The following is a 27,606-nucleotide window of genomic DNA, read 5'->3' as shown; positions in this document are numbered from 1 at the left end:
CTCTGGAGCAGTGGGAATGTGTTCTGTGCGGTGATGAATTCCGCTGCATTGTGCCAGCTGTAAGGTGTGATGGAGGGGGGGATAATGTGGGGGGCTTAGGCTCCTTAGTTTCAGACATCTTAGGCCTCCTGCACACGACCGTATGGTTTGGCGGTCCGTTTTAAACTGATCCGTTTTTTTGTTCCAGTAGTGTTTCTGTTCCGCTTCCGTTCCGTTTTGCCGTTTGGTTTCCGTTTGTGATCAGTTTTTTGCGTATTGCAAACGAAAACAAAAGCATACAATAATGTTTAAACAGTAAGTACATCAAAAAATTGGGCTGGGCAAAAAAAAATTCAATACGTGGTACCACAAAAACGGAACGGATACGGAAGACATACGGACGCATTCTTTTAGTACGTTGTATTTGAAATATTTTCATATTCAATGTCTGTCTGTTTCTCTTTAGAGGGTGTACAGTAAAAACAGAATACTGTGAGTAGACCTGAGGGGTTAAAATACTGTATTTGGCACCATATATAATACATGCAGTTTTATTGCCTCGTGTGTTGTGCAAAATGCCACAAGGGGTCCCACTGAGGCTTTATCGCCCAAGGGCCCACATGAACCTGGAGCCGGCCCTGCACTTACCTCTCCTGAAGCTACTTTCACAATTGCGGCAGGCAGTTCCGTCGCATGCACGAACCGGAAGAATGGATCCGTCAATGCGGCACTAATACATTTCATTGGAAATTAATGCTGGATCCGGCATTCCGGCAAGTGTTCAGGATTTTTGACATGTTGCGGTATTTTCTCCGGCCAAAAAACGTAAGAGGGACTGAACTGATGCATCCTGAACGGATTGCTCTCCATTCAGAATGCATTAGGATAAAACTCAGTTTATGACGGAACTCAATACCGGAAAAGAAAAACGCTAGTGTGAAAGTACCCTGAGGGTACTTTTACACTTGCGGCAGAGGATTCCGGCAGGCAGTTCCGTCACTGGAACTGCCTGCCGGATCCGGCAAAATGCATGCAAACTGATGGCATTTGTTAGACGGATCAGGATCCTGATCCATATGACAAATGCATTGAAATGCCGGATCCGTCTCTGGTGTCATCCGGAAAAACCGGCATTTATTTTTTTCACATTTTTGCAGTCTAAGCATGCGCAGACCGCAATGCCGGATCCGTTTTGCCGGAACACGCTGCGCCGGATCCGGCATTAATGCATGTCAATGGGAAAAAATGCCAGATCTGGCATTCCGGCAAGTGTTCCGGAATTTTGGACGGAGATAAAATAAGGATACTTTCACACTAGCGTTTTTCTTTTCCGGCATAGAGTTCCGTCCTAGGGGCTCAATACCGGAAAAGAACTGATCAGGCATATCCCCATGCATTCTGAATGGAGAGTAATCCATTCAGGATGCATCAGGATGTCTTCAGTTCAGTCATTTTGACTGATCAGGACGGAGATAATACTGCAGCATGCTACGGTTTTATCTCCGGCCCAAAAAAACTGAATACTTGCCGGAATGCCTGGATTTTTTTCCTTAGAAATGTATTAGTGCCGTCTTTCCGGTGTCATTTCCAGACGGATCTGTCATTTCAATACATTTGTAAAATGAGGCTCCTGATCAATCTTACAAATGCCATCAGTTTGCATACGTTTTGCCGGATCACTCTGCCACAAGTGTGAAAGTAGCCTAACTAGCGGAAAAGAACTGATCAGGCATATCTCCATGCATTCTGAATTGATAGAAATCCGTTCAGTTTGCATCAGTCTGCTTTCCGTTCAGTCACTGTCAGGACTGATTAGTCGCCGGAATGCTGTATCCGGCATTAATTCCCATTGATTTGCATTAGTGCCGGGTCCGGCATTGCAAAACAACTGGACAGATTCGTCCTTCCGGTCTGTTCATGCGCAGACTGGGAAAACTGTGAAAAAGACTGCAAGACGGATCCGTCCATGTCCATCCGCATGACAAACGGAGAGAGACGGATCCGTTCTTGCAATGCATTTGTAGACGGAGTCACCTACAAATGCTGTCAGTTGTCACACTGATCGGCGGATCCGGCAGGCAGCTCCGACGAAGGAACAGCCTGCCGGGTCACACTAACGCTAGTGTGAAAGTACCCTAAAACCATAGCGTGCTGCGGTATCTCCGTCCTGAAAAGTCAAAAAGACTGAACTGAATACATCCTGATGCATCCTGGACGGATTAGGGCTCTTTCACACCTGCGTTCTTGTCTTCCGGCATAGAGTTCCGTCGTCGGGGCTCTATGCCGGAAGAATACTGATCAGTTTTATCCTAATGCATTCTGAAAGGAGAGAAATCCGTTCAGGATGCATCAGGATGTCTTCAGTTCCGGACCGGAACGTTTTTTGGCCGGAGAAAATACCGCAGCATGCTGCGCTTTTTGCTCCGGCCAAAAATCCGGAACACTTGCCGCAAGGCCGGATCCGGAATGAATGCCCATTGAAAGGCATTGATCCGGATCCGGCCTTAAGCTAAACGTCGTTTCAGCGCATTGCCGGATGCGACGTTTAGCTTTTTCTGAATGGTTACCATGGCTGCCGGGACGCTAAAGTCCTGTTTGCCATGGTAAAGTGTAGCGGGGAGCGGGGGAGCAGTATACTTACAGTCCGCGCGGCTCCCGGGCGCTCCAGAGTGACGTCAGGGCGCCCCAAGCGCATGGATCACGTTATCGCATGGCACGTCATTCATGCGCATGGGGCGCTCTGACGTCATTCTGGAGCGCCCGGGAGCCGCACGGACTGTAAGTATACCGCTCCCCCGCTCCCCGCTCCTACTATGGCAACCAGGACTTTAATAGCGTCCTGGCTGCCATAGTAACACTGAAAGCATTTTGAAGACGGATCCGTCTTCAAATGCTTTCAGTACACTTGCGTTTTTCCGGATCCGGCGTGTAATTCCGGCAAGTGGAGTACACGCCGGATCCGGACAACGCAAGTGTGAAAGAGGGCCTTACTCTCCATTCAGAATGTATGGGGATAAAGAACTGAATGCCGGATCAGAATGACGCAGTGTGCCCGTCACTGTGACCGTGCCCACCTACAACTCCTGACTGCAGACAGACGCCCACCACTTTGTATCTGACAACCTACCTTGTGTGTGCTGGCCCCGCCCCCCTGCCATGCTGTCAGGAGGCCCCGCCCCCCGGTGTGTGTACAGGGCTGTGACTGGGTGTAAACATCTGGGTCGCCCCACTGCAGTGCCCGGCCGTGTGCCCGCTCCCCGCACTACAGCTTAACCCCTCCACCCCCGGCCGCCCCATGCTGCCCGCACCCCGGTAGTGCCAGGCTCCGACCCCCGCACACCTGGATCCCCCCGGGCAGCCGCTGCATGAGCCCCCCTATATGTTCTACGTGGGATTGTTCTTCGTCAATGTGCTGATCCTGTACTATGCCTTCCTGATGGAGTACATCGCCCTCAACGTGGGCATCGTCTTCCTGCCCGAGGACATGGACCAGGCGCTGGCGGAGCTCGGAGTGCTGTCAGACCCCGCTTCTCTGCTCTACGACGCGGGCAACGACGTGGACGCGCTGGACGGCTTCGTGGATTAATAGTGCGGCAGGTGCGGGGGACGATGGCCTCGTCAGGTGCCGGCCCCGGAGAGACACCGGCCGCTGCGGGGACATGATGTCCGCCTGACGTACAGTAAGTTCCTGCTGCTCGGCCCGGGCCTGGGAGAGATGACACTGTTGTCCGTAGCAACCAATCCCGTAACTGCTCTCATTTTCCCAGCGCAGGATAGAAGATGAAAGCAGGTATGTGATTGGTTGCCACAGGTAACCACAAGTCATGTCACTGTGTAGTCCTCCAGGGTCACCGACTGTAAACTTATCCACTTATGTCCCTTCTAAAAATGAAAAGGACTTAAAGGGGGTTTCCATGAAGTCTAAATGTCTTTACAGAAGCCCACACCAGACATCTGCTTAGTCCCGCATCTCTGTGTGGACCATAAATCACAAGGGCAGTTGGGAAGGATGGCATGAGCAGACTGGCAGCATGGGAAGGATGGCATGAGCAGACTGGCAGCATGGGAAGGATGGCATGAGCAGACTGGCAGCATGGGAAGGATGGCATGAGCAGACTGGCAGCATGGGAAGGATGGCATGAGCAGACTGGCAGCATGGGAAGGATGGCACGTATATGGCAGATTTGAATAACTGACAGAAAAATATCCTGAGATAAATGGGTTTCTCCCACAGACATGGATGAGGGCAGGTAAATGGGGCGGTACATACAGAAGCGCTGGGTCATGCACCACTTGTCCTCGGGTTCTTGCAGTCCTATAGAGATGAATGGAGTGGCAGTGTGCACGCTCAACCGGGGGCTCCATTCATTTCGGGGGTACAAGGTTCTTGTAATCAGTGGGGGGGGTCCCAGTCTCCCTGCAATCTAATACTTATCTCCTATCTGGTGGATAGGGGATAACTTGTTACATCTGGAATACCCCTTTAAAGTACAGTGCCATGATCACATGGGATTGCGGGTTGTACTGGGCTGGCGGTCCACTGTACTCATGAGAGGAGCGCCCCCTCTACCCCTCTCTGCTGTCACACATTGCTGCGCTCACAGAACCTCTTTAGAGAGGTTTTCCGATTTCTGGAATATACTTGCCTCGCTCCCCGCACTACTACTGCTTCTCCCTGCACACGGATGAAAACATCCGGGAGCAGCCAATGGCAGGCGGGGACGGGGATGAGCCTCCCTAGCATATCCAGCAGCGGCTGTGCGGGGACCAGGAGCGCGGTAAGTATATTACTTGAAATAAAAAGAATGGGCGAGCACTCCTACACTTGGTCACCAGATTGAAATATGCAGAAAATTTATTAATCTCTAAATATATATCCCCATAAAATATGAAACAATAAAAATAATGTGATAAAATAATACAATAATCAAGGTCTACAATGACATATAGTAAAAACAATCAGGGTATTCTGTGGTATATAGTGCACCAGAGTTGTTCTAGGTTATACACCCAGACTTTGTATATCACTATAGCTATATACTACTGTTTCAAAAAGAGAAAATAAAAAAGTTTCCTTTATATCTCTGTCTCAGGTTGGAAAGGTGGATGTCACTTCCGGTGCTTATCACAAGAGCGCAATGTGTTCATATATCATCCAAAAGATTCAGGTGATGCTGAACTTAGAGTCTCTCTTTAGATTAGAAAGTAAACTCTTTATCAATATTCGGCTTACCGTATGGTGCCAGTTGTCTCCCGATCGCTTGGTATGGAGATTTTTGGATTTATGTAGGTTGGGTTTCTCGTCACCGACGGCACGTCGCATGCCAGGCCGTTTATCGGCGCTGCGACGCGCCCTTTTGGCTTCGAGATACCCACCCATTCTCATCTATCAAATTCCGTTTTAATTCTGTTTAATAAAAAAAAAAAAAAATTCGCAAATGTTACAATTTTATATGCAGTTTTTATACAGTACAGACCAAAAGTTTGGACACACCTTCTCATTCAAAGAGTTTTTTTTATTTTCATGACTATGAAAATTGTAGATTCACACTGAAGGCATCAAAACTATGAATTAACACATGTGGAATTATATACATAACAAAAAAGTGTGAAACAACTGAAAATATGTCATATTCTAGGTTCTTCAAAGTAGCCACCTTTTGCTTTGATTACTGCTTTGCACACTCTTGGCATTCTCTTGATGAGCTTCAAGAGGTAGTCGCCTGAAATGGTTTTCCAACAGCCTTGAAGGAGTTCCCAGAGATGCTTAGCACTTGTTGGCCCTTTTGCCTTCACTCTGGGGTCCAGCTCACCCCAAACCATCTCGATTGGGTTCAGGTCTGGTGACTGTGGAGGCCAAGGGCGCGTCGCAGCGCCGATAAACGGCCTGGCATGCGACGTGCCGTCGGTGACGAGAAACCCAACCTACATAAATCCAAAAATCTCCATACCAAGCGATCGGGAGACAACTGGCACCATACGGTAAGCCGAATATTGATAAAGAGTTTACTTTCTAATCTAAAGAGAGACTCTAAGTTCAGCATCACCTGAATCTTTTGGATGATATATGAACACATTGCGCTCTTGTGATAAGCACCGGAAGTGACATCCACCTTTCCAACCTGAGACAGAGATATAAAGGAAACTTTTTTATTTTCTCTTTTTGAAACAGTAGTATATAGCTATAGTGATATACAAAGTCTGGGTGTATAACTAGAACAACTCTGGTGCACTATATACCACAGAATACCCTGATTGTTTTTACTATATGTCATTGGAGACCTTGATTATTGTATTATTTTTTCACATTATTTTTATTGTTTCATATTTTATGGGGATATATATTTAGAGATTAATACATTTTCTGCATATTTCAGTCTGGTGACCAAGTGTAGGAGTGCTCGCCCATTCTTTTTATTCCTATTTCTACTTTTTATAGAGGGTTGGGTGATCCCCTCTACTTGAGCTTGTAGCACCTTACCATAACTAATAACCAAGTGAGCCACCGCAACCCATTATAATTACTAAGTATATTACTTGTGAGGGGCCCGGCCCATGGGGGCTGTTTCAGAAATCGGAAAACCCCTTTAAGGCTGTGTTCACATATGCGCTGTGAACTCTGGCAGAGGAACAGACTGCCGGAGTTCACTGTATCCAGCGTATATGCCGGCTTTTGGTCAGAAAAAAAAAATCACTACATGCAGCATTCATTGTCCGGATGAAAGCCGCCACACACTTACAGCGCAGATGTGAACCCAGCCCAGTGTTTGGTCAGTGATTTCCATCAGTGACTGTGATCTAAAACCAGGACTGGAGCCTCCACAGACATAAGGTCTAAGGGCCCTTTCACACTTGCGTTGCCCGGATCCGGCATAGAGTTCCGTCGTCGGGGCTCTATGCCGGAAGAATCCTGATCAGTTTTATCCTAATGCATTCTGAATGGAGTGAAATCCGTTCAGGATGCATCAGGATGTCTTCAGTTCCGAACCGGAACGTTTTTTGGCCGGAGAAAATACCGCAGCATGCTGCGCTTTTTGCTCCGGCCCAAAATCCTGAAGACTTGCCGCAAGGCCGGATCCGGAATTAATGCCCATTGAAAGGCATTGATCCGGATCCGGCCTTAAGCGAAACGTCGTTTCGGCATATTGGCGGATCCGACGTTTAGCTTTTTTAGAGTGGTTACCATGGCTGCCGGGACGCTAAAGTCCTGGCAGCCATGGTAAAGTGTAGTGGGGAGCGGGGGAGCAGCATACTTACCGTCCGTGCGGCTCCCCGGGCGCTCCAGATTGACGTCAGGGCGCCCCAAGCGCATGGATCACGTGATCACATGGAACACGTCATCCATGCGCACAGGGCGCTCTGACGTCATTCTGGAGCGCCCCGGGAGCCACACGGACTGTAAGTATACCGCTCCCCGCTCCTACTATGGCAACCAGAACATTAATAGCGTCCTGGGTGCCATAGTAACACTGAAAGCATTTTGAAGACGGCTCCGTCTTCAAATGCTTTCAGTACACTTGCGTTTTTCCGGATCCGGCGTGTAATTCCGGCAAGTGGAGTACACGCCGGATCCGGACAACGCAAGTGTGAAAGGGCCCTTAAGGGAAAGATCTGCATCTGCTCTGTGTTTAGAGCCGCACCTGGTTTTGGATCAAAATCACTGATGGAAATCTCTGACCAAAACGCTGACGTGTGAATGAGGCATAAGGGCTCATGCACATGACCGTATGTATTTTGAGGTCCGCAAAACACTGATCTACAAAAAAAAAAAAAGATGATATCTGTGTGACGTCCATGTTACATCCTTTTTTTTGCGGATCCATTGTAACAATGCCTGTCCTTGTCCGCAAAAGGGACAAGAATAGGACAAGTTCTATTTTTTTGTGGAACGGACTTGCAGACATACGGAAACAGAAGGCACACAGAGTCACTTCGTTTTTTTTTCCAGCCCTATTGAAATTAATGGTTCGGCAAAAAAAGGAGCGGATGCGGAAAGAAAATATGTTTGTGTGCATGAGCCCTAACTGTCACGGCAATGTCACGGTCTCGGTGTGGTGCGCCGTGACACTTTGCCGTGCATGCCATTGCCAGGGGCAACATGTGGTGATTGGCATGTGTGTTATCTGCTCCTGTTCCTTCTCTGGTTGGTGCAAGAGGGGTTAACCTCCTTTCTGGGTGTGGTCACTAGGTGCTTCTTATACCTGTGGCTGGAGGCCAGGACTCCAGCCTAACAGGGGGTTCAGACCTGAGCGTTCTGAAACGAGCGCTCTGTATGCGCGATTGTACGGGCGTTTACAATCGCGCATACAGTGACAGGCGTGCACACATTGTCGCGCGTTCCCGAATATCTATGTGCGGGAACGCGCGACAAACGCCCAAAAAAAAGCTCAAGAACTTGTTTGAGCATCGGGCGTTTTACAGCGCGATCGTACGCTCAGGTCTGAACTTACCCTGGGTTCACACCTGAGCGTTTTACAGCGCGTTCAAACGCGCTGTAAAACGCTTAAGACATGAAAACCAATGCTTCCCTATGGGAAGGGTTCACACCTGGGCGTTTTACAGCGCGTACGAACGCGCTGTAAAACGCCCGACGCGCAAACAAGTACTTGAGCTTCTTTGGGGCGTTTTGACGCGCGTTTGTGGCCATAGGACACTGCAGTCAATGACACAAACGCGCGTCAAACGCGCGTTTACTATTACAAAAAACGCGCATAAAAACGCCCCAGGTGTGAACCCAGGGTTAGGGTTAAGCCTCATTCAGACGTCAGTGATTTCCATTGTGAGCCAAAAACAGGACTGGAGCCTCCACAGACATAAGGTCTAAGGGAAAGATCTGCACCTGTTCTGTGTTTAGAGCTGCACCTGGTTTTGGATTAAAATCACTAATGGAAAACACTGACCAAAACACTGACGTGTGAATGAGGCCTTAGGCCCCTTCCACACGGGTGCAATGCGTGAGGTGAACGCATTGCACACGCACTGTATCCGGACCCATTCACTTCAATGGGGCTGTGCACATGAGCGGTCATTTTCACGCATCACTTGTGCGTTGCGTGAAAATCGCAGCAAGCTCTATATTGTGCATTTTTCACGCGACATAGGCCCCATAGAAGTGAATGGGCTGCATGAAAATCGCAAGCAAGTTCGGATGCGGTGCGATTTTCACGCACGGTTGCTAGGAAACGATCGGGATGGGGACCCGATCTTTATTATTTCCCCTTATAACATGGTTATAAGGGAAAATAATAGCATTCTTAATACAGAATGCTAAGTAAATTAGGGATGGAGGGGTTAAATAAAAAAAATTAAATAAATTCACCTCATCCACTTGTTTGTGCAGCTCAGATCGTCTTCTTTCTTCTTCTTTGAGGACCTGGGAGGAAAAGGACCTTTGGTGACATCACTGCGCGCATCACATGGTCCATCACCCCTCCCTCCATTATGTCTATGTGTAGTGTAGTGTTGTTTGTTTGGGTTGGTGTTTGATGTCTAGTTGTTGTTACATGTCTGGTGGTGTTTGTTGTCCAGCATGTTTGCTAGACATCCCCCTGTCTATCTGTTGTCGCCCCCGGAAGGGGGTGTCAGAATTCCCCTGAGGTGGAACCACTTGTTAGTGTGCAGCTCTGTTAGGGCTGCCATGCATCCTGTCTGCATGGGGCTCTGGTTGTCGTGGTAGGTAAGTGCGTGTTGTTTCTGGACTCTTACCTGCCTACCTGCTGTGCACTGCCTGTCCCTTTCCTTGCAGCTTGGCCAGTGAGACTCCTGTTCATCCATGTCTGGGGTGAACAGGTCGTCTCTGCCCTTTTTCTATTTGAGGGATTATCAGGGCGACTCAGGGTCCCAGGTTCCTGGGTATGAACGTCCTACCTTCCAGGTTCTCTCATACGGTTAGGAGTCAGGGCGAAGATTAGGGAAGCTCTAGTAGGGTTGGGCGATATACCCGTATCACGATATACCGCGGTATTAAAAAAACGGCGATATGGCGATATCGCCATTTCCTAAATACCGCGGTATTTTGTGACATCATCAAAGAGTTCAGCGCACATTGTGCCCTGACCTCTTCTAAAGGTGCGTCCGCCCGCCCGCCCCTGCACCTTGCATAGCGCTGGGTAACATTACTTCCTCTCGCTCCTGGCCTGCCTCCTTGCTCCGCCTCCCTTAGTCAAGTCTCCACCCACCATCTGACATCATCACCGTCGTCACCCACCAGTGTCGGGCGCCGGCTCTATTGTATATGTGGCGATCCCCTGTGCGAGTACTGTCTCTGGAGAGACTTTTCCTGCTGCTGCCTCACTAGTGCGTTCTGTCTGATGACGAAGTTATAAACTTACTACTTCCCGCAGCGGCCGCCCCGGCTCTCCCTCCTCCTCGCTCCCATAAGACCTTATTATAACGCCTCCTTGTGGCCCCCGTACAGTATAACATCTCCTTGTGGCTGCCCCCATACAGTATAACGTCTCCTTGTGGCCCCCCATACAGTATAACGTCTCCTTGTGGCCCCCCATACAGTATAACGTCTCCTTGTGTTTTTTTTTTCTTTTAAACGGGTATTTATCGCAATATATATCGTTATCGCGATAAATTTTTTAATATCGTTATCGTTTGAATATTTTTGATATCGTCCAACCCTAAGCTCTAGGAGGTGCCCTGTTCCCCTTTTTCAGCTCCCAGGCCTAGTTGCAACCCCGCCTGCTCCACTCCCCACCGTGACACTAACTCAGTAATTCCCCAAGGACCTATTTCAAAATAGATTTTCTAAACTAGGCTATCCCTTGAAGGGGTTTTCCAGGAGTAAAATATGACCTATCCTTAGTTCTGATTGGTGGGGGTCCGATACCCGGCACCAGCACATCAGCTGTTTCAAGAGGCTGTGGCGGTCTGATGAGTGATTGGTCATATGGCCTATGTGCAGCTCAGTCTCATTCAAGTAAATAGCTGCAATAACAAGCAGAGCCACTATACAATGTACGGCACTGTGCTCTCTATGCTGGAGGCTGCAGCGCTCACCGGAGCTCAGAGGCCTCTTAAAGGGGTTTTCCGGGTTCAGATCTGAATCCGGACATACCCATATTTTCACCCAGGCAGCCCCTCTGATGTTAGCATTGGAGCATGTCCTGCTCCGATGCGCTTCCTTGCACAGGGCAAGGGCTTTTTTATTTACAAAAATACATCACTGGCTCTGATGGGTGGGCTTAAGCGCTGCCCTAGCCGTTTTACAGGCTAGGGCAGTGCCAAAGCCCGCCCATGAGTGCCGGTGACATCACCAGGATCTCTGCTGGGCAGTCCTAAGGCTGGGTTCACACGGGCGCAATGCGTGAGGTGAACGCATTGCACCCGCACTGAATCCGGACCCATTCACTTCTATGAGGCTGTGCAGATGAGCGGTGATTTTTACGCAGCACTTGTGCGTTGTGTGAAAATCGCTGCATGTTCTATATTGTGTGAATGGGGCTGCGTGAAAATCGCAAGCAAGTCTGGATGCGGGTGCGATTTTCACGCATGGTTGCTAAGATGACAGTCTATTCACTGTATTATTTTCCCTTATAACATGGTTATAAGGGAAAATAATAGCATTCTTAACACAGAATGCTTAGTAGAAGGTCAATTGAGGGTTCAAAAATTTACTCACCTCCTCCTCTTGATCGCGTAGTTGCCGATCTCTTCTTACTTCTTTAATCATGAGTTGCCGGCTAAAGGACCTGTGGTGACGTCACATCACATGGTCCAATCACATGGTCCATCACCTCAGTGACGTCACAACAGGTCCTTGGACAGGTCCTGAAGAAAGAACAGGAGACCGGCAGCTACGCGATCAATTGGAGGAGGTGAGTTAATTTTTAATATTTTTTTTAACCCTCAATTGACCTTCTACTAAGCATTTTGTATTAAAGAATGCTATTATTTTCTCTTATAACCATGTTAGGCTACTTTCACACCTGCGCTAGGTGCGGATCCGTCTGGTATCTGCACAGATGGATCCGCACCTATAAATGCAACGATGGTATCCGTTCAGTGCGGATCCGTCTGCATAACAGCTTTTTCAGATCTGAGTTTTCACGATCCTGAAAACTCAGATCTGACATTATATTCTAACACAGAGGCGTTCCCATGGTGATGGGGACGCTTCAAGTTAGAATATACTAAGAACTGTGTACATAACTGCCCCCTGCTGCCTGGCAGCACCCGATCTCTAACAGGGGGCTGTGATCCGCATAATTAACCCCTCAGGTGCCGCACCTAAGGGTTAATTGTGCGGATCTCAGCCCCCTGATCGGGTGCTGCCAGGCAGCAGGGGCCAGACCCCCCCCCCTCCCCAGTTTTTTATCACGTGCGTGCAAAACGCATTGCGTACCTACTCGCGCGGGTTTGCCGGGACGCATCCAGAGCCAAAACGTGACACCCATGTGAACCCAGCCTAAGGAGAACCCGGTTCGTCACCGAAACTCCTGAAAATGCCTTTGCCCTGCGTGAGTCAGCGCAGGGCTGCTCCAATTCTCTTGTCAGGGGGGGCTGTCTGGGTGAAATTCTGGGTATGTCTGGGTTGAGCTCTGAACCTGGACAACCCCTTTAACCTCCTCAGGACCGCCGTACGCAGGATTGCGTCCTGCCGGCGGCCCTGCTCTTCTGGGTGGACGCATATACGCGTCCTCCCGCGAGAGCCGAGATTTCCTGTGAACGCGCGCACACAGGCGCGCGCGCTCACAGGAACGGAAGGTAAGCGAGTGGATCTCCAGCCTGCCAGCGGCGATCGCTCGCTGGCAGGCTGGAGATCTGATTTTTTTTAACCCCTAACAGGTATATTAGACGCTGTTTTGATAACAGCGTCTAATATACCTGCTACCTGGTCCTCTGGTGGTCCCTTTTGTTAGGATCGACCACCAGAGGACACAGGTAGGTCAGTAAAGTCGCACCAAACACCACACTACACCCCCCCCCCGTCACTTATTAACCCCTTATGAACCCATGATCACCCCATATAAACTCCCTGATCACCCCCCTGTCATTGATCACCCCCTGTCAGGCTCCGTTCAGACGTCCGTATGATTTTTACGGATACATGGATCGGATCCGCAAAACACATGCGGACGTCTGAATGGAGCCTTACAGGGGGGTGATCAATGACAGGCGGGTGATCACCCATATACACTCCCTGATCACCCCCTGTCATTGATCACCCCCCTGTCATTGATCACCCCCCTGTAAGGCTCCATTCAGACATCCGCATGTGTTTTGCGGATCCGATCCATGGATCCGTAAAAATCATACGGACGTCTGAATGGAGCCTTACAGGGGGGTGATCAATGACAGGGGGGTGATCACCCATATACACTCCCTGATCACCCCCTGTCATTGATCACCCCCCTGTAAGGCTCCATTCAGACGTCCGCATGTGTTTTGCGGATCCGATCCATGGATCCGTAAAAATCATACGGACGTCTGAATGGAGCCTTACAGGGGGGTGATCACCCATATACACTTCCTGATCACCCACTGTCATTGATCACCCCCCTGTAAGGCTCCATTGAGACGTCCGCATGTGTTTTGCGGATCCGATCCATGGATCCGTAAAAATCATACGGACGTCTGAATGGAGCCTTACAGGGGGGGTGATCAATGACAGGGGGGTGATCACCCTAATCACCCCCTGTCAGGCTCCATTCAGACGTCCGCATGTGTTTTGCGGATCCGATCCATGGATCCGTAAAAATCATACGGACGTCTGAATGGAGCCTTACAGGGGGGGTGATCACCCCCTGTCATTGATCACCCCCCTGTAAGGCTCCATTCAGACGTCCGCATGTGTTTTGCGGATCCGATCCATGTATCCATGGATCCGTAAAAATCATATGGATGTCTGAATGGAGCCTTACAGGGGGGTGATCACCCATATACACTCCCTGATCACCCCCTGTCATTGATCACCCCCCTGTAAGTGTCACGGCTGAGGATGGGGGAAACCCTCAGCCGTGAGATGCCAGGTGTTGTAGTGGCTACTCGGCCATGAGCACAGGATAGGGAGCAGGTCACCTTCTACAGCATCCCTACCCTGACCCTAACTCCTAACCTGCATGGGCCGACCTTTAGGGTAGGAGGGCCCATGCGCAGGAACCTCGGAGCCCTATCTTACCCTCCGCAGATCCCTGCGCTAGGAGCTGGGTAAGACGACCTACTCCTCCTTGACACGGAGGAGCAGGAGCCTCAATGGCCAAGCTGTTGGGAAAAGGGGGACAGAAACAACAATACGGAAATGGCAGGCGAACAATAAGTTCACCAACCTGCCACAGCCTTGCTGACTGGATCCCTACACAAACAGGGATCCAGAACCGTATGCTGCACAGACACATATGAAAGTCCCAACAGAACAACATCCACCAACAACACACAGATGACATAAAGATAGCAACAATACATTTTACCATCACATAGACCTAGCATACATTAAAACTTTATGACCACAGTGGTGGCTCTCACAGGCAGATGGAAAAACACAGGAGGCTGCTCCAGCTAGCAAGGCTGCAGCAACCTACTGAGCCCTGCCACAGAGAGAGGTTATATAGGCCCAAAGGCCACACCCACCGGTCAACCACACCCAGTGACATCACACACACTGGGAAGGAAGTTAACCCTTCCAGCACACAGAAGGGAAAACACACATATAAGGGGAAGTGCACACAAAACATAATACACCGTGCACACAACACACACACCTAACAAAAAGGGAGTCAGGTGAGACCGCATGCTACTGCAGCACGCTGCCTAGCCACGCTCAGACTGCTGCTGCACATACACATGAGACACGGGTTGCCCGCGGCAACCACAAGTTAGGCCACACGCCAGCGGCCCTCACCTGTGGTTTTAACCTACACGAAACCGCAGGCAACCGCATGCGGATAGAGAGTCACGGTCATAGCCATGGCCGTGACAGTAAGGCTCCATTCAGACGTCCGCATGTGTTTTGCGGATCCGATCCATGGATCCGTAAAAATCATACGGACGTCTGAATGGAGCCTTACCAGGGGGGTGATCAATGACAGGGGGGTGATCAGGGAGTCTATATGGGTGATCACCCCCCTGTCATTGATCACCCCCCTGTCATTGATCAACCCCTGTAAGGCTCCATTCAGAATTTTTTTTGGCCCAAGTTAGCGGAAATATATATTTTTTTTTTGTTTGTTTTTTCTTACAAAGTCTCATATTCCACTAACTTGTGTCAAAAAATAAAATCTCACATGAACTCACCATACCCCTCACGGAATCCAAATGCGTAAACATTTTTAGACATTTATATTCCAGACTTCTTCTCACGCTTTAGGGCCCCTAAAAAGCCAGGGCAGTATAAATACCCCACATGTGACCCCATTTCGGAAAGAAGACACCCCAAGGTATTCCGTGAGGGGCATATTGAGTCCATGAAAGATTGAAATTTTTGTCCTAAGTTAGCGGAAAGTGAGACTTTGTGAGAAAAAAACAAAAAAAATCAATTTCCGCTAACTTATGCAAAAAAAATAAAAATTTCTATGAACTCGCCATGCCCCTCATTGAATACCTTGGGGTGTCTTCTTTCCAAAGTGGGGTCACATGTGGGGTATTTATACTGCCCTGGCTTTTTAGGGGCCCGAAAGTGTGAGAAGAAGTCTGGGATCCAAATGTCTAAAAATGCCCTCCTAAAAGGAATTTGGGCCCCTTTGCGCATCTAGGCTGCAAAAAAGTGTCACACATCTGGTATCGCCGTGCTCAGGAGAAGTTGGGGAATGTGTTTTGGGGTGTCATTTTACATATACCCATGCTGGGTGAGAAAAATATCTTGGTCAAATGCCAACTTGGTCAAAAAGCCAGGGCAGTATAAATACCCCACATGTGACCCCATTTCGGAAAGAAGACACCCCAAGGTATTCCGTGAGGGGCACGGCGAGTTCCTAGAATTTTTTATTTTTTGTCACAAGTTAGCGGAAAATGATGATTTTTCTTTTTTCCTTACAAAGTCTCATATTCCACTAACTTGCGACAAAAAATAAAAAATTCTAGGAATTTGCATGACCGAGCGATAAACGGTGAAAGTAGTGTAGTGCAGAAGTGTAAAAAGTGGCCTGGTCATGAAGGGGGTTTCAGCTAGCGGGGTTGAAGTGGTTAAAGCAGCTGACTGTTGGGGGTTTGGGGAGTGAAGCGATAGGGGGCACAGAGCCGAGACTGCAGGATTTCCGGCTTCCTCCTGGAATCAGTCTGACCCTCAAATAGATCGCTAGTTACAGGGAGCACTCTAACCTGCAGTTCTGCAGGCCTCCGAGCACAAATTTCCCATCACTACTTGCTGATCTAGCTGGCATTGTTACTTCATATATACTGTACTGTAATCCATGTAGGAACACTGACACCAGTTCTTAAACCGATCCTACCCATACACATGTCCGCTCAGCCAAGTGTGAATGAGAAGGATGAAGGAACTGAAATCCAAGTAAAGGCTCCGTGCCCGTGCTGCGGACCGCAAATTGCGGTCTACAATGCACGGGCACCGACCGCGGGGCAGCCGCATGCGGATCGCGGACCCATTTACTTGAATGCACTACTTTTTTGCGGTGCGGAGGCACGGGCAGAATCCCGTAGTGCTTCCGTGGGGTTACGATCCATGCTTCCGCATTGCATGTCCGGATTTGATGCGGAATGCACACGGCTGGTGACCCATGTATTGCAGAACTGCCATATGCGGTCTGCAGCACGGGCATGGAGCCCTTACGTTCATGAGCCCTTATCTTCTGACTTCTGCTGACGAGGAATAGCCCAATACACATTAGAGGGTCATCTGGTCCCCAGAAGCTGGGGGTTCTGCCAGTCAGGTAGAGAGAGGGTCTGGCAGAGGAAGCAGAAGGAACAATGGTGCACAGAATGGTTTGGGCCCGCACTTGGTGCACTTAGCTGCTCATTAGCATATTGATTAAAAGTACTTTTCCTCTAGAATGAAGCAATGGATCTCTAAGTGAAAGCTATCGTTACAATCAGCTGAGCTAGTCCTACAAAGTATTCAGCTGGTTAAAGAGTGAATTTCCTGGTGACAGATCCATTAGAAGCCACCTCATGGCCACCTTCCCGCTGGCTCTAATGGTTTTCTACCTCCGCCCAACCCAATAGGATGCATATTTTCCCACATTTTAGTGCTAGGTCCATCTGCTGAAGTCTAGAACAGGGTGATCTTACAGCATGGCTGACCGGGCATCTCCTTGGATCTGAGTCACTGTCATCAGCACGCTGCAGCCACTTTCATCATTATTAATTCAGGAGCCCACGTGCCATCATCTGCCGTACTGCATTCTCCGGGACATCTGAAGATTCAAGGACATACATGGGAAATGCTTCAGATATAGCGCATAACTGGGAAATGCCTTAAAAGGGTTTTTCCGAGTGTACCATACTGTTGACCTATCCGCCGAATAGCTGTGTGTCAGCACAGTGCCATCCATTGGATAGCTGTATGCTAGCCGCAATACGGGCCACGGCCGACAACACTTGGTAAACCCCTTTAAAGGAGTATTCTGGTTCTAGGACGTTTTCACTGATCCACCAGACTCCTGTCAAATACCAGAACGGGCATCGCATGTTCCTCATTTGAAGGAGGCTGCAGTCACTGCCGCTCCATTCCAAGTCTATGGATAAGATGCAAATAACCAAGCGCCGTGCTCGGGTATCGTTATCAGTCCTATAGACTTTGAACGCAAACCGCCGCTTCAATCAAATGAGGGACACGTGGACACTGCTTCTGGCAGTCGGTCGAAGTCCAGTGGATAAGTGAAAATTGTTTAGAGCACTTTATTAGCAGAATACCCTTTTAAGGCTACTTTCACACTAGCGTTCGGGTGTCCGCTTGTGAGCTCCGTTTGAAGGGGCTCACAAGCGGCCCCGAACGCTTCCGTCCAGCCCTAATGCATTCTGAGTGGATGCAGATCCGCTCAGAATGCATCAGTCTGGCCGCGTTCAGCCTCCGCTCCGCTCAGCAGGCGGACACCTGAACGCTGCTTGCAGCGTTCGGGTGTCCGCCTGGCCGCGCGGAGGCAAGCGGATCCGTCCAGACTTACAATGTAAGTCAATGGGGACGGATCCGTTTGAATATGACACACTATGGCTCAATTTTCAAACGGATCCGTCCCCCATTGACTTTCAATGTAAAGTCTGGACGGATCCGTCTGAGGCTACTTTCACACTTAGAAATTTTTTAACAATATAATGCAGACGGATCCGCTCTGAACGCAAGTGTGAAAGTAGCCTAAGTGTTTTACTACAGTTACATTACTATAATGTGGCACCCAGTGGTTTAAAAGTCACACTAATCCTAATGGCTCATGCACACGACCGTATGCCCTCCGACACATACGGTCCGTGAGCGGGCCACATGTCCCGAAGCGGCATACATCGTGCGCACGGGAGCGCACAGCATCATAGGTTACTATGATGCTGTGCGCATCGGGCCGCCTGCAGGACTATTCTCCCGCACTCATATGATATTATGATACTAGTAACCTATGATGCTGTGCGCTCCCGTGCACACAATGTATGCCGCTACAGGACATATGGCTCGCTCACGGACCGTATGTCTCGGAGGGCATACGGTCGTGGGCATGAGCCCTAACACTGAGTAGCAGGAGGTTATGGCACAGTTCCTCCCTTTCCTGGTCTTTATTAGCAGTGTTAGTGTGATAGGGTGCAGGTCACACCTAGGTCCCCTGTCCGGCCCGATGAGGTGGCCACCACATTCTGCTGGTAGAAGAGTGGACAGGAGCCGTGTAAGTGCGATGCTCTCAATTCTACCTTATGGAGATACGGAAACAGCCGCGCAAGCACCACATCTTTCCATTCATTCTCTGCCTGGATTCGGCTCCACATACTTGGGCATTTAGGGGCCCCTCCATTCTTGACATAGGTGCAGGTCCCAGAAGTGGAACTTACATTTTTCAGACATTTATGGCATAACCTATGGATTTGCCATAAATGTCTGAGATGGGGATAACTCTTTCATCAGTGAAGTGCGTATTGGCAGAAACTTAAAAAAATAGAAGGCGCTACAAACAAGTAGTGGTATCCAGTGGACAGATACTCACCTTATCTGGTTGGGCAATTTTAGTTGATTGCTTGCAATTAGTGCACAAAGCAGATGGATGCTGCCAATGTCCAGGGACCCTCTTTTTGGACAGTGCTAGATGCTTGGAGGGAGTGTACAGCAACGTGGAGATGCTGGATCACTGTATGTGTAAGGACATCGGGGTGGCACAAGGACCGTCACAATGGAAAATAGATGAAAAAGACTGTATCCTTTATTAAAGTCTTGTGAGAACAACGCGTTTCAGGCTTCTTTTTCACGTTATGAAGACAGGCTCCAAAACGTGTTGCTTTCTTAGGACTTTAACAAAGCATACAGTCTTGTTCATCTGCTTTCTATTGTGACTGTGTCATGTACTTACCTGTCTGTACTCCCACGGTGAGTCCAGCTGCAATATGACGGTGCAGGTTTTGACCGGTTGCTATGGCAACCAGCCCAGCTGACAGTGGAGCTGCTCGACCTATTAGGGAGCTGGGACACCGGAGTCTGGCTGCGGGCCACAGGTGCTTGTGATTGGTTTTCCTGCCTCATTAGCTAGCTGTGTGTTTGCTACTATGGATCACTGACTTTTGCCTTTTTCTTTGACATTGCCTCTGATTACTGATTTATGCCTCTGATGTGACCTCTGCTTGTTGACTTTGTCTGCTTGTTGTGACCTCTCTTTTGCCTGTTGACTTTGTCTCTGACATTATCTGGTTTTCAACTCTTTCTGTCTTTCTACCCTTTTCTCATTTAGGTTTAGGCCTCTGCACTTAGCCAAGAAGGGACTGTCGTCCAGTTGGGGGCCGTCACTTAGGACAGATCGTGCAAGTAGGTAGGGACAGTGGTGCGGGTGGAGCACAGGGCTGCACTGTTCCCTGCCTCCCTGCCCATTCACGACAGACAGTTCTTGTGCCACCCTGATCTTCCCACACCTGCCATCAGGTTCCTGCGCCTCCAAGTTGGTTTAATCAATAAACTGGGATCAAAATGTTGTAGGAAAGCTTCTATGTGATCTACTCAAAAATGTCACTAGTATTCTTGGGCGCTAGTAGATAGTCATCTGGCGGTGGGCATAGGCACTGTTTCCATAAGCACTGCTTGTGGTGATGACCCCACTCCAGAATGGTGGAAAGCCGGGAACCTGTCACCGATACCTTATATATTGTGACCACTCTCTCTTATTTTCCAGTTTAGGACCTGCGGCTAAACCTATGTGGATTAAGAGGCGAAACTTGAAAAAGCTGTGACAATGAAGAAATGCCATGAAAGTTGAGACTGTAGCTGAAAGGATTATATATTATTTGCATTAAACCTTTTCACTAACCTCTACACATTCTAACAGCAGCTACAACAGTGCCATGGGGTGCGGATGAGTTACTCTGAACCTGGCCTTCAACCTAAAGAAGAATTGGGCTTTTGGTCAGTTTAGGACCTCAGGCTTCTAATGTGACAGCATCTCCTGAAATGTTCTAGGAGTGGTAATACATATATATATATATATATATATATATAATATGTTTACAGTGCAGCGTTATGCCAGGGCTTGAATCTAATACAGTGTGCCTTAAGGTCTAGCGCACTGTACTCTTCTATATGTGGGAAAAGACCAGCGACATGCACGTTACCAGTTCCATCAGCAGGTTATTGGTGGACTTACTGGACTGGGGGGTGTTACCGGTTTCAGTGGTCTTCCTGTTAACACTTTCTTAGAGAATTTCAGTCCTGACTAAAAGGACACAATACTTGTATAGTTAGTTCAACAGCCTATATTTTTTCCAGATATATATATATATAAAAAAAAAAAATGGACGCTTCTTGAAAATGAGAACCCTTATATTTTATTGGAGAACTAAAGTTTTGGAATAATCAGAATTTTAATAGTAAATGTTAACAGCTGTATGTAAAAGTGAATATCGACGCTAAAGGTGATGCGAACATTGGCCCTGAAAGGTGATGTCCGGCGTCACCATCAAAGTTCTTTCATTGTCTCAAAGACTCTAATATGAAACAGTGTTGCAGTAGGTCCTGATTGAACCGTTGTTGTCTCGTTTCTGCAGCTCCTGTTCAGACAATGCATCTCCATGGTAACTGGCAGCAAACACACCCTGTGTAGTCTGATCTCACCGTCCTGTTTACTTCTATTTGTCCCCTGTTTTGTGCTAATGTCTATTTGATAGATTAGCAGGGCGTAAGGGAGCATGTAGGATCAGACTGCACAGGGTGGTTTGTTGTCTGTTACTATGGAGATGTACTGTTTGCACAGGAGCTGCAGGTACAAAACGGTTGTAGTGTTGCTTTGTTTCTCATTTTAGATTCATTGGGACAATCATAAAATATATTGCAAAGTTGAGCATAGCCTTAAAGGGGTTCTCCGAGACCAGGAACCCATGGTCAGGGTGCACTTGTGACAGGTGAGTCTTTTTTTTTTTTCTTGACCATGTGTTCCCGGTCTCGGAGCACTTCTTTAAGAGACATATAATTGAAGGATGAATACCCTCTTGTTCACCCTGTGCTCATATTTGAAGTCTTGTATTGTTGAAGAGATTTCATTGAGATGCTGAGGCGAGGACCAGCGTGGTCAGACGGCTTTTCACATAGTGGCAAACAGCCACTGCCGTCTCCTGTTCACTTTTATGGGAGTAATGGACACAGCGTAGTACAGTAACTCCCGCCACCCTGACGCCGCATGTAAGGGGTATTCTGATCAACACATATGACTACGATGGGAGTACTCCTTTAAGTGGGGTTGGCAGACAGCCCATCGCTAGCACCCAGTTTATCCCTGATTACTTGGAGCTCAGCCGGGGGCTGTGAAGAGGCAGGGAAGCCTTGTAGTGCTGGGACCGCATCAGCATTTTATTCTACTGCATATCGGATCATTTAGGAAAATAAAACTCTAAATGTATTACATGTAAGCCAAACGCTGGGACCCCCTGTATTCACGTTCTCCACCTCTATCACTACAAGGCTGTGACAAGGAGGTCGAGCATGTGCTTCGTCACTCCGTCCACATGGGGTGAGAAAAAGACAACGCGCAGTGCTGGGGTAGCGATCAGTGTGGGTCTGACTCCTACCAACTAACATTTCTAACTCATCCAGGAGACCTGTGTAGTAATGTGTCACTAAGGCCTCGTGCACACGACCGTAGTTATGGTCTGCGAGTGAGCCACATGGACAGCGCACAGCGCTATAAAAATGTGGAAACCTCACAGATGTTATCTGTGTACTGTCTGCATTCGTATGTTCGTCCTGCAAATTATAGAACGTCCTATTGTCCATTTTTGGCGGACAAAAATAGGCATTTCTATAATGGGACTGAGGAAAATGCGGCTTGCACACAGGTGTCTGTATTTTGTGGCTCTGCGGACTATGGTCGTGTGCTCATAGTCTAAGCCAGGGATGGACAACCTGAGGCTCTGCAGCGGTGGCAAAACTACAACTCCCACCATGCCCACACTGCCTACAGGTATCAGCCTATAGCAGGGCATGGTGGGAGTTGTAGTTTTACAACAGCTGGAGAGCCTCAGGTTGGGCCATCCCTGGTCTAAGCGATAAGGTTTTCTGGGAGTTCAGTATCAATGGCTTATCCTCAGGATCAGTGGAGGTCCGACTACTGGCACCCTGCCAATAAACTATGCTCTGTAGCAAGCACAGCGCTGTATAGTGGCTGTGCTTGGTATTGCAGCCCAGGCCCATTCACTTAGACGGGACTAAGCGGCACATAGACCATGCGACTGATGAATGTGATGTTACTGGCCTATGATGAGGCCACAGTGCTTAGCAGAGCACCAGTTGATTGGGGGGCAGGAGTCGGACCCCCACTGAGAATAGGTCATCAATATTGAACTCCCAGAAAACCCTTTAAAGTGAGCGTGAAATTTTGACCAAAATACAGAGTAGGTGCGGGAGAGAGAAGCTCCTTCTGCAGTACAACCACTATTTGAGAAATGTCTGGTTATTTTTGGCTGTGACACTGAAGGGAGGAGATTGATCAAAACAGGTGTAAAGGAAAAATGACTTAGTTGCCCATAGCAACCAATCAGATCCCAGCTTTTATTTTCCAAAGGAGTTCTGAAAAATGAAAGGTGGAATCTGGTTGCTATGGGCAACTGAGCCAGTTATTCTTTACACCCTTTGATAAATCCCCTCCCAGTGTCTGTAGGTGTCTAGATTAGCTTGGATACCTTTTGAGCACCTTACGGTCAGTAAAGCCATAAGGAGACCCTTTGCTCTTTCTGACCCATTTGTCTCTAGTATCGATTAGTTCAGATCCCTTAAAACTGGTTTGAAATGAAGGTCAAATATGCAATGACATGACCAATAAGTTAGTGGGGGAGATTTATCAAAGCTGGTACAAAGGGAAACTGGCTTAGGGCTCTTTCACACCTGTGTTCTTTTCTTCCGGCATAGAGTTCCGTCGTCGGGGCTCTATGCCGGAAGAATCCTGATCAGTTTTATCCTAATGCATTCTGAATGGAGAGAAATCCGTTCAGGATGCATCAGGATGTCTTCAGTTCCGGAACGGAACGTTTTTTGGCCGGAGAAAATACCGCAGCATGCTGCGCTTTTTGCTCTGGCCAAAAATCCTGAAGACTTGCCGCAAGGCCGGATCCAGAATGAATGCCCATTGAAAGGCATTGATCCGGATCCGGCCTTAAGCTAAACGTCGTTTCGGCGCATTGCCAGATCCGACGTTTAGCTTTTTCTGAATGGTTACCATGGCTGCCAGGATGCTAAAGTCCTGGCAGCCATGGTAAAGTGTAGTGGGGAGCGGGGGAGCAGCATACTTACCGTCCGTGCGGCTCCCCGGGCGCTCCAGAGTGACGTCAGGGCGCCCCACGCGCATGGATGACATGATCGCATGGCACGTCATCCATGCGCATGGGGCGCTCTGACGTCATTCTGGAGCGCCCCGGGAGCCACACGGACTGTAAGTATACCGCTCCCCCGCTCCTCACTACTACTATGGCAACCAGGACTTTAATAGCGTCCTGGCTGCCATAGTAACACTGAACGCATTTTAAAGACGCTTTCAGTTCACTTGCGTTTTTCCGGATCCGGCATGTAATTCCGGCAAATGGAGTACACGCCGGATCCGGACAACGCAAGTGTGAAAGAGGCCTTAGTTGCCCATAGCAACCAATCAGATCCCACCTCTTATTTTTCACAGCTCCTTTGGAAAATTAAGGGATCAAACTGATTGGTTGCTGTGGGTAACTAAGCCAGTGTCCCTTTAAACCAGTTTTGATAAATCTCCCCTAGTATGTTTGATCCAGTCCTCCAAATAAAAAAATGTAAGATGTTTTTAGGGCACTTTTACATAACTGTATTTGCGCTCTATGTTACCCATGTATATTGGAAAACACGAAATAAACCTAATGTTTTTTTTTCTTCTCTTTGTGATTTGTGATTTATTTCTTTTTTTAAAGGAAACCGAGAATGCAGATATGGATGTGTAAAGGCGCCCTCGTGTGGTCTGTTTGACAATTACCTGCGCCCAGCACCTGTGTGCTCCTCTTTGTTTTGTACTATTCACCAGGCAGGATTCAGACGGGACATTGTGGATGCACTTTAAAGGGAGTCTTTCACCTAATCTGAGCGTTTTAGACCGCTCAGATCAGGTTATAGACTCTTTAACCCTCATTACGATCATTCCTTTGTCTTATGTGTCCCTCGCCCAGATAATGAAAATAATACTTTTTAAACTTATGCAAATTACCTTCTGAAGGTGCCCAGGGGCGGCGTTACTGGGCGATGTGCCCAGAAAAACACACCTCCAGCCGGCGGACGTCACGAGCGGCACCAGAGGACGGCGGGCTGGGAACTGGCCCGCACCTGCGCACTGCTCTGCCCATTATGGGCAGAGGAACATCCTTTCATATTGTGCATGCGCCGGCCGGCTGTCTTTAGTTGGCCGGCGCATGCGCAATATGAAAAGCTGTTCATCTGCCCATAATGGGCAGAGCAGTGCGCAGGTGCGGGCCAGTTCCCAGCCCGCCGTCCTCTGGTGCCGCTCTTGACGTCCGCCGGCTGGAGGTGTGTTTTTCTGGGCACATCGCCCAGTAACGCCGCCCCTGGGCACCTTCAGAAGGTAATTTGCATAAGTTTAAAAAGTATTATTTTCATTATCTGGGCGAGGGACACATAAGACACATAAGTCTAAAACGCTCAGATTAGGTGAAAGACTCCCTTTAAGACCTCTTTCACACAAGCGATACGGATTGTGTCAGGATCTGTTCAGGGAAAATCTGATGGTTGCAAGTTATCAGTTTTTTCTGCAGTTGTGTTCAATAACCATCTACATCTAACAACCATCAGTGCAGAACGCATTGCATCTGGATGGCTTCTGTTTTTCACACATTCCCCACTTACTTCTATGGAGCCAGGGCTGCATGAGAGAAGCACAATATAGAAGATGCTGCGATTTCTTCCTGGACGCAGAGATGATGCGAGAAAAACGACGTTGATGTACACAGACCTATTGAAATGAATGGTCAGGAGTCAGTCTGGATGCCATGCCTTCACTACACACATCACATCCGGATAGAAAACTTGCTTGTGTGAAAGAGGCCTTATACTATTATAAGAAGAAATCAATACTCCCCAATATTAAAATATCTGATACACACATTGGTAATTTCCATGCCGCTCTTATTATTTATTCTGACAAATATGTACGTTATTACTAGGGATAAGCGAATCGACTTCAGATGAAACATCCAAAGTCGATTCGCATAAAACTTTGTTCTAATACTGTACGGAGCAGGAGCTCCGTACAGTATTAAAATGAATTGACTCTGATGAGCCAAACATTTTCTCGTATTCAGTTCCAAGTGGTATCGGCTCATCGGAGCCAATACATTCTAATACTGTACGGAGCTCCTGTTCCGTACAGTATTAGAACAAAGTTTTATGCGAATTGACTTTACATGTTCCATCCGAAGTCGATTCGCTCATCCCTAGTAATAACGTACATATTTGCACAGAATAAATAATAAAAGCGGCATGGAAATTACCTAGTTATTACCAATCTATAGTGCCTTGAAAAAGTATTCATACCCCCTCCACATTTTGTCACGTTACACCCACAAACTTAAATTGGGATTTTATGTGGCAGACCAACACAAAGTAACAAGTATGTGTGAAATGCAAAGAAAATACTACATGGTTTTCAAAAATGTTAATAAAAATCTAAAAAGGGTGGCGTGCATTTGTATTTAGCCTCCTGTACTCTGATACCCCTAAATAAAATCCAGTGTGACCAACTGACATCAGAAGTCACCTTGTTAGTAAATAGAGTCCACCTGTATGTAATTTATCCTCAGTATAACTACAGCTGTTCTGTAATGGCCTCAGAGGTTTGTTAGAGAACATTCGTGATCAAACAGCATTGTGAAAACCAAGGAACACACCAGACAGGTCAGGGATAAAGTGTAAAGCAGGGTTAGGTTATAAAAAATATCCCAAACTCTGAACATCTTACACTGTTCAATCCATCATCCCCACATGGAAGGAGTATGGCACAACTCCAAAGCAACCAAGATATGGCTGTCCACCTAAACTGGCAGCCCAGACAAGGAGAGCAATAATTAGAGAAGCAGCCAAGAGGCCCATGGTCACTCTGGGGGAGCTGCAGAGATCCACAGCTCAGGTGGAAGAATCTGTCCACAGGACAACTATTAGGCCTCATGCACACAACAGTGTTTTTTCACTGTCAGTGATTTGGCTTCAGTGGTCCGTGTCCGATTTTGCTTCAGTCGTGTTTCCTTGTGTATTCCTTTTTTTTGTCTGACGGGAAAAAAAAGGAAGGTTAATGAAAAGTGTAATTTTATTGCACCAAGGTCTTGTAGAAAAAAACGGACACGGATGACATACCAGTTGTGCATCCGTTTTTTTTTTTTGACAGACCCATTGACTTGAATGGGTCCGTCCTCTGTTTTCCACTGACAAGAATAGGACAGGTTATATTTTTTTGACGGACTGGAATCACGGACGCGGAGAAAAAATAGAGGACTATCAGTTTTTTTTTTCACAGCTCCATCGAAATTAATGGGTCCTCCGCTAAACTGTGAAAAATGACGGAACGGACGCGGATGCACACAACGGTCGTGTGCATGAGGCCTTAGTTGTATACTCTACAAATCTGGCCTTCATGGAAGAGTGGCAAGAATTAAGACATTTTTGAAAGCAAGCCATAAAAAGGCCAGTTTGCCACAAGCCATGTAGGGGACACAGCAAACATGGAAGAAGGTGTTCTGGTCAGATGAGACCAAAAGTTGAACTTTTTGGCCTAAATGGAAAACGCTATGTGTGGTGGAAAACTAACATTGCGCATCATGCTAAACACACCATCCCCACAGTGAAAGATGGTGGTGGCAGCATCATGGTGTGGGGATGCTTTCTTCGGCAGGAAGAGGAAGCAGAGCAACGCTGGAGGAAAAACTGGTGCTGGCTGCGAAAGATTTGAGACTGGGATGGAGGTTCCCCTTCCAGAAGGACAATGACCCTAAACATACAGTCAGAGCTTCAATGGAATGGTTTAGATCAGTGGTCAGCAAAGT

General features: G+C 48.0%; 1 protein-coding gene across 1 annotated transcript; it reads left to right on the top strand.

Annotated features, from left to right (window-relative positions):
* Positions 1-3,187: 3,187 nt before the first annotated feature.
* On the top strand, positions 3,188-23,473 carry DEXI (Dexi homolog). Its single transcript, XM_044303819.1, has 2 exons — positions 3,188-3,659; positions 20,235-23,473. The coding sequence occupies exon 1, from the start codon at positions 3,359-3,361 to the stop codon at positions 3,563-3,565; it is 207 nt and encodes a 68-aa protein (XP_044159754.1). The 5' UTR covers positions 3,188-3,358; the 3' UTR covers positions 3,566-3,659; positions 20,235-23,473.
* The last annotated feature ends 4,133 nt before the right edge of the window (positions 23,474-27,606 follow it).

Source organism: Bufo gargarizans, chromosome 8 (assembly GCF_014858855.1).
Source record: "Bufo gargarizans isolate SCDJY-AF-19 chromosome 8, ASM1485885v1, whole genome shotgun sequence".
Lineage (NCBI taxonomy): Eukaryota > Metazoa > Chordata > Amphibia > Anura > Bufonidae > Bufo > Bufo gargarizans.
This window is presented reverse-complemented; position numbering and strand designations above follow the sequence as displayed.

What these genes read in the sequence shown, in the direction of transcription:
- DEXI (XM_044303819.1), top strand. Translation starts at nt 3,359, where the DNA reads ATGTTCTACGTGGGATTGTTCTTCGTCAATGTGCTGATCCTGTACTAT.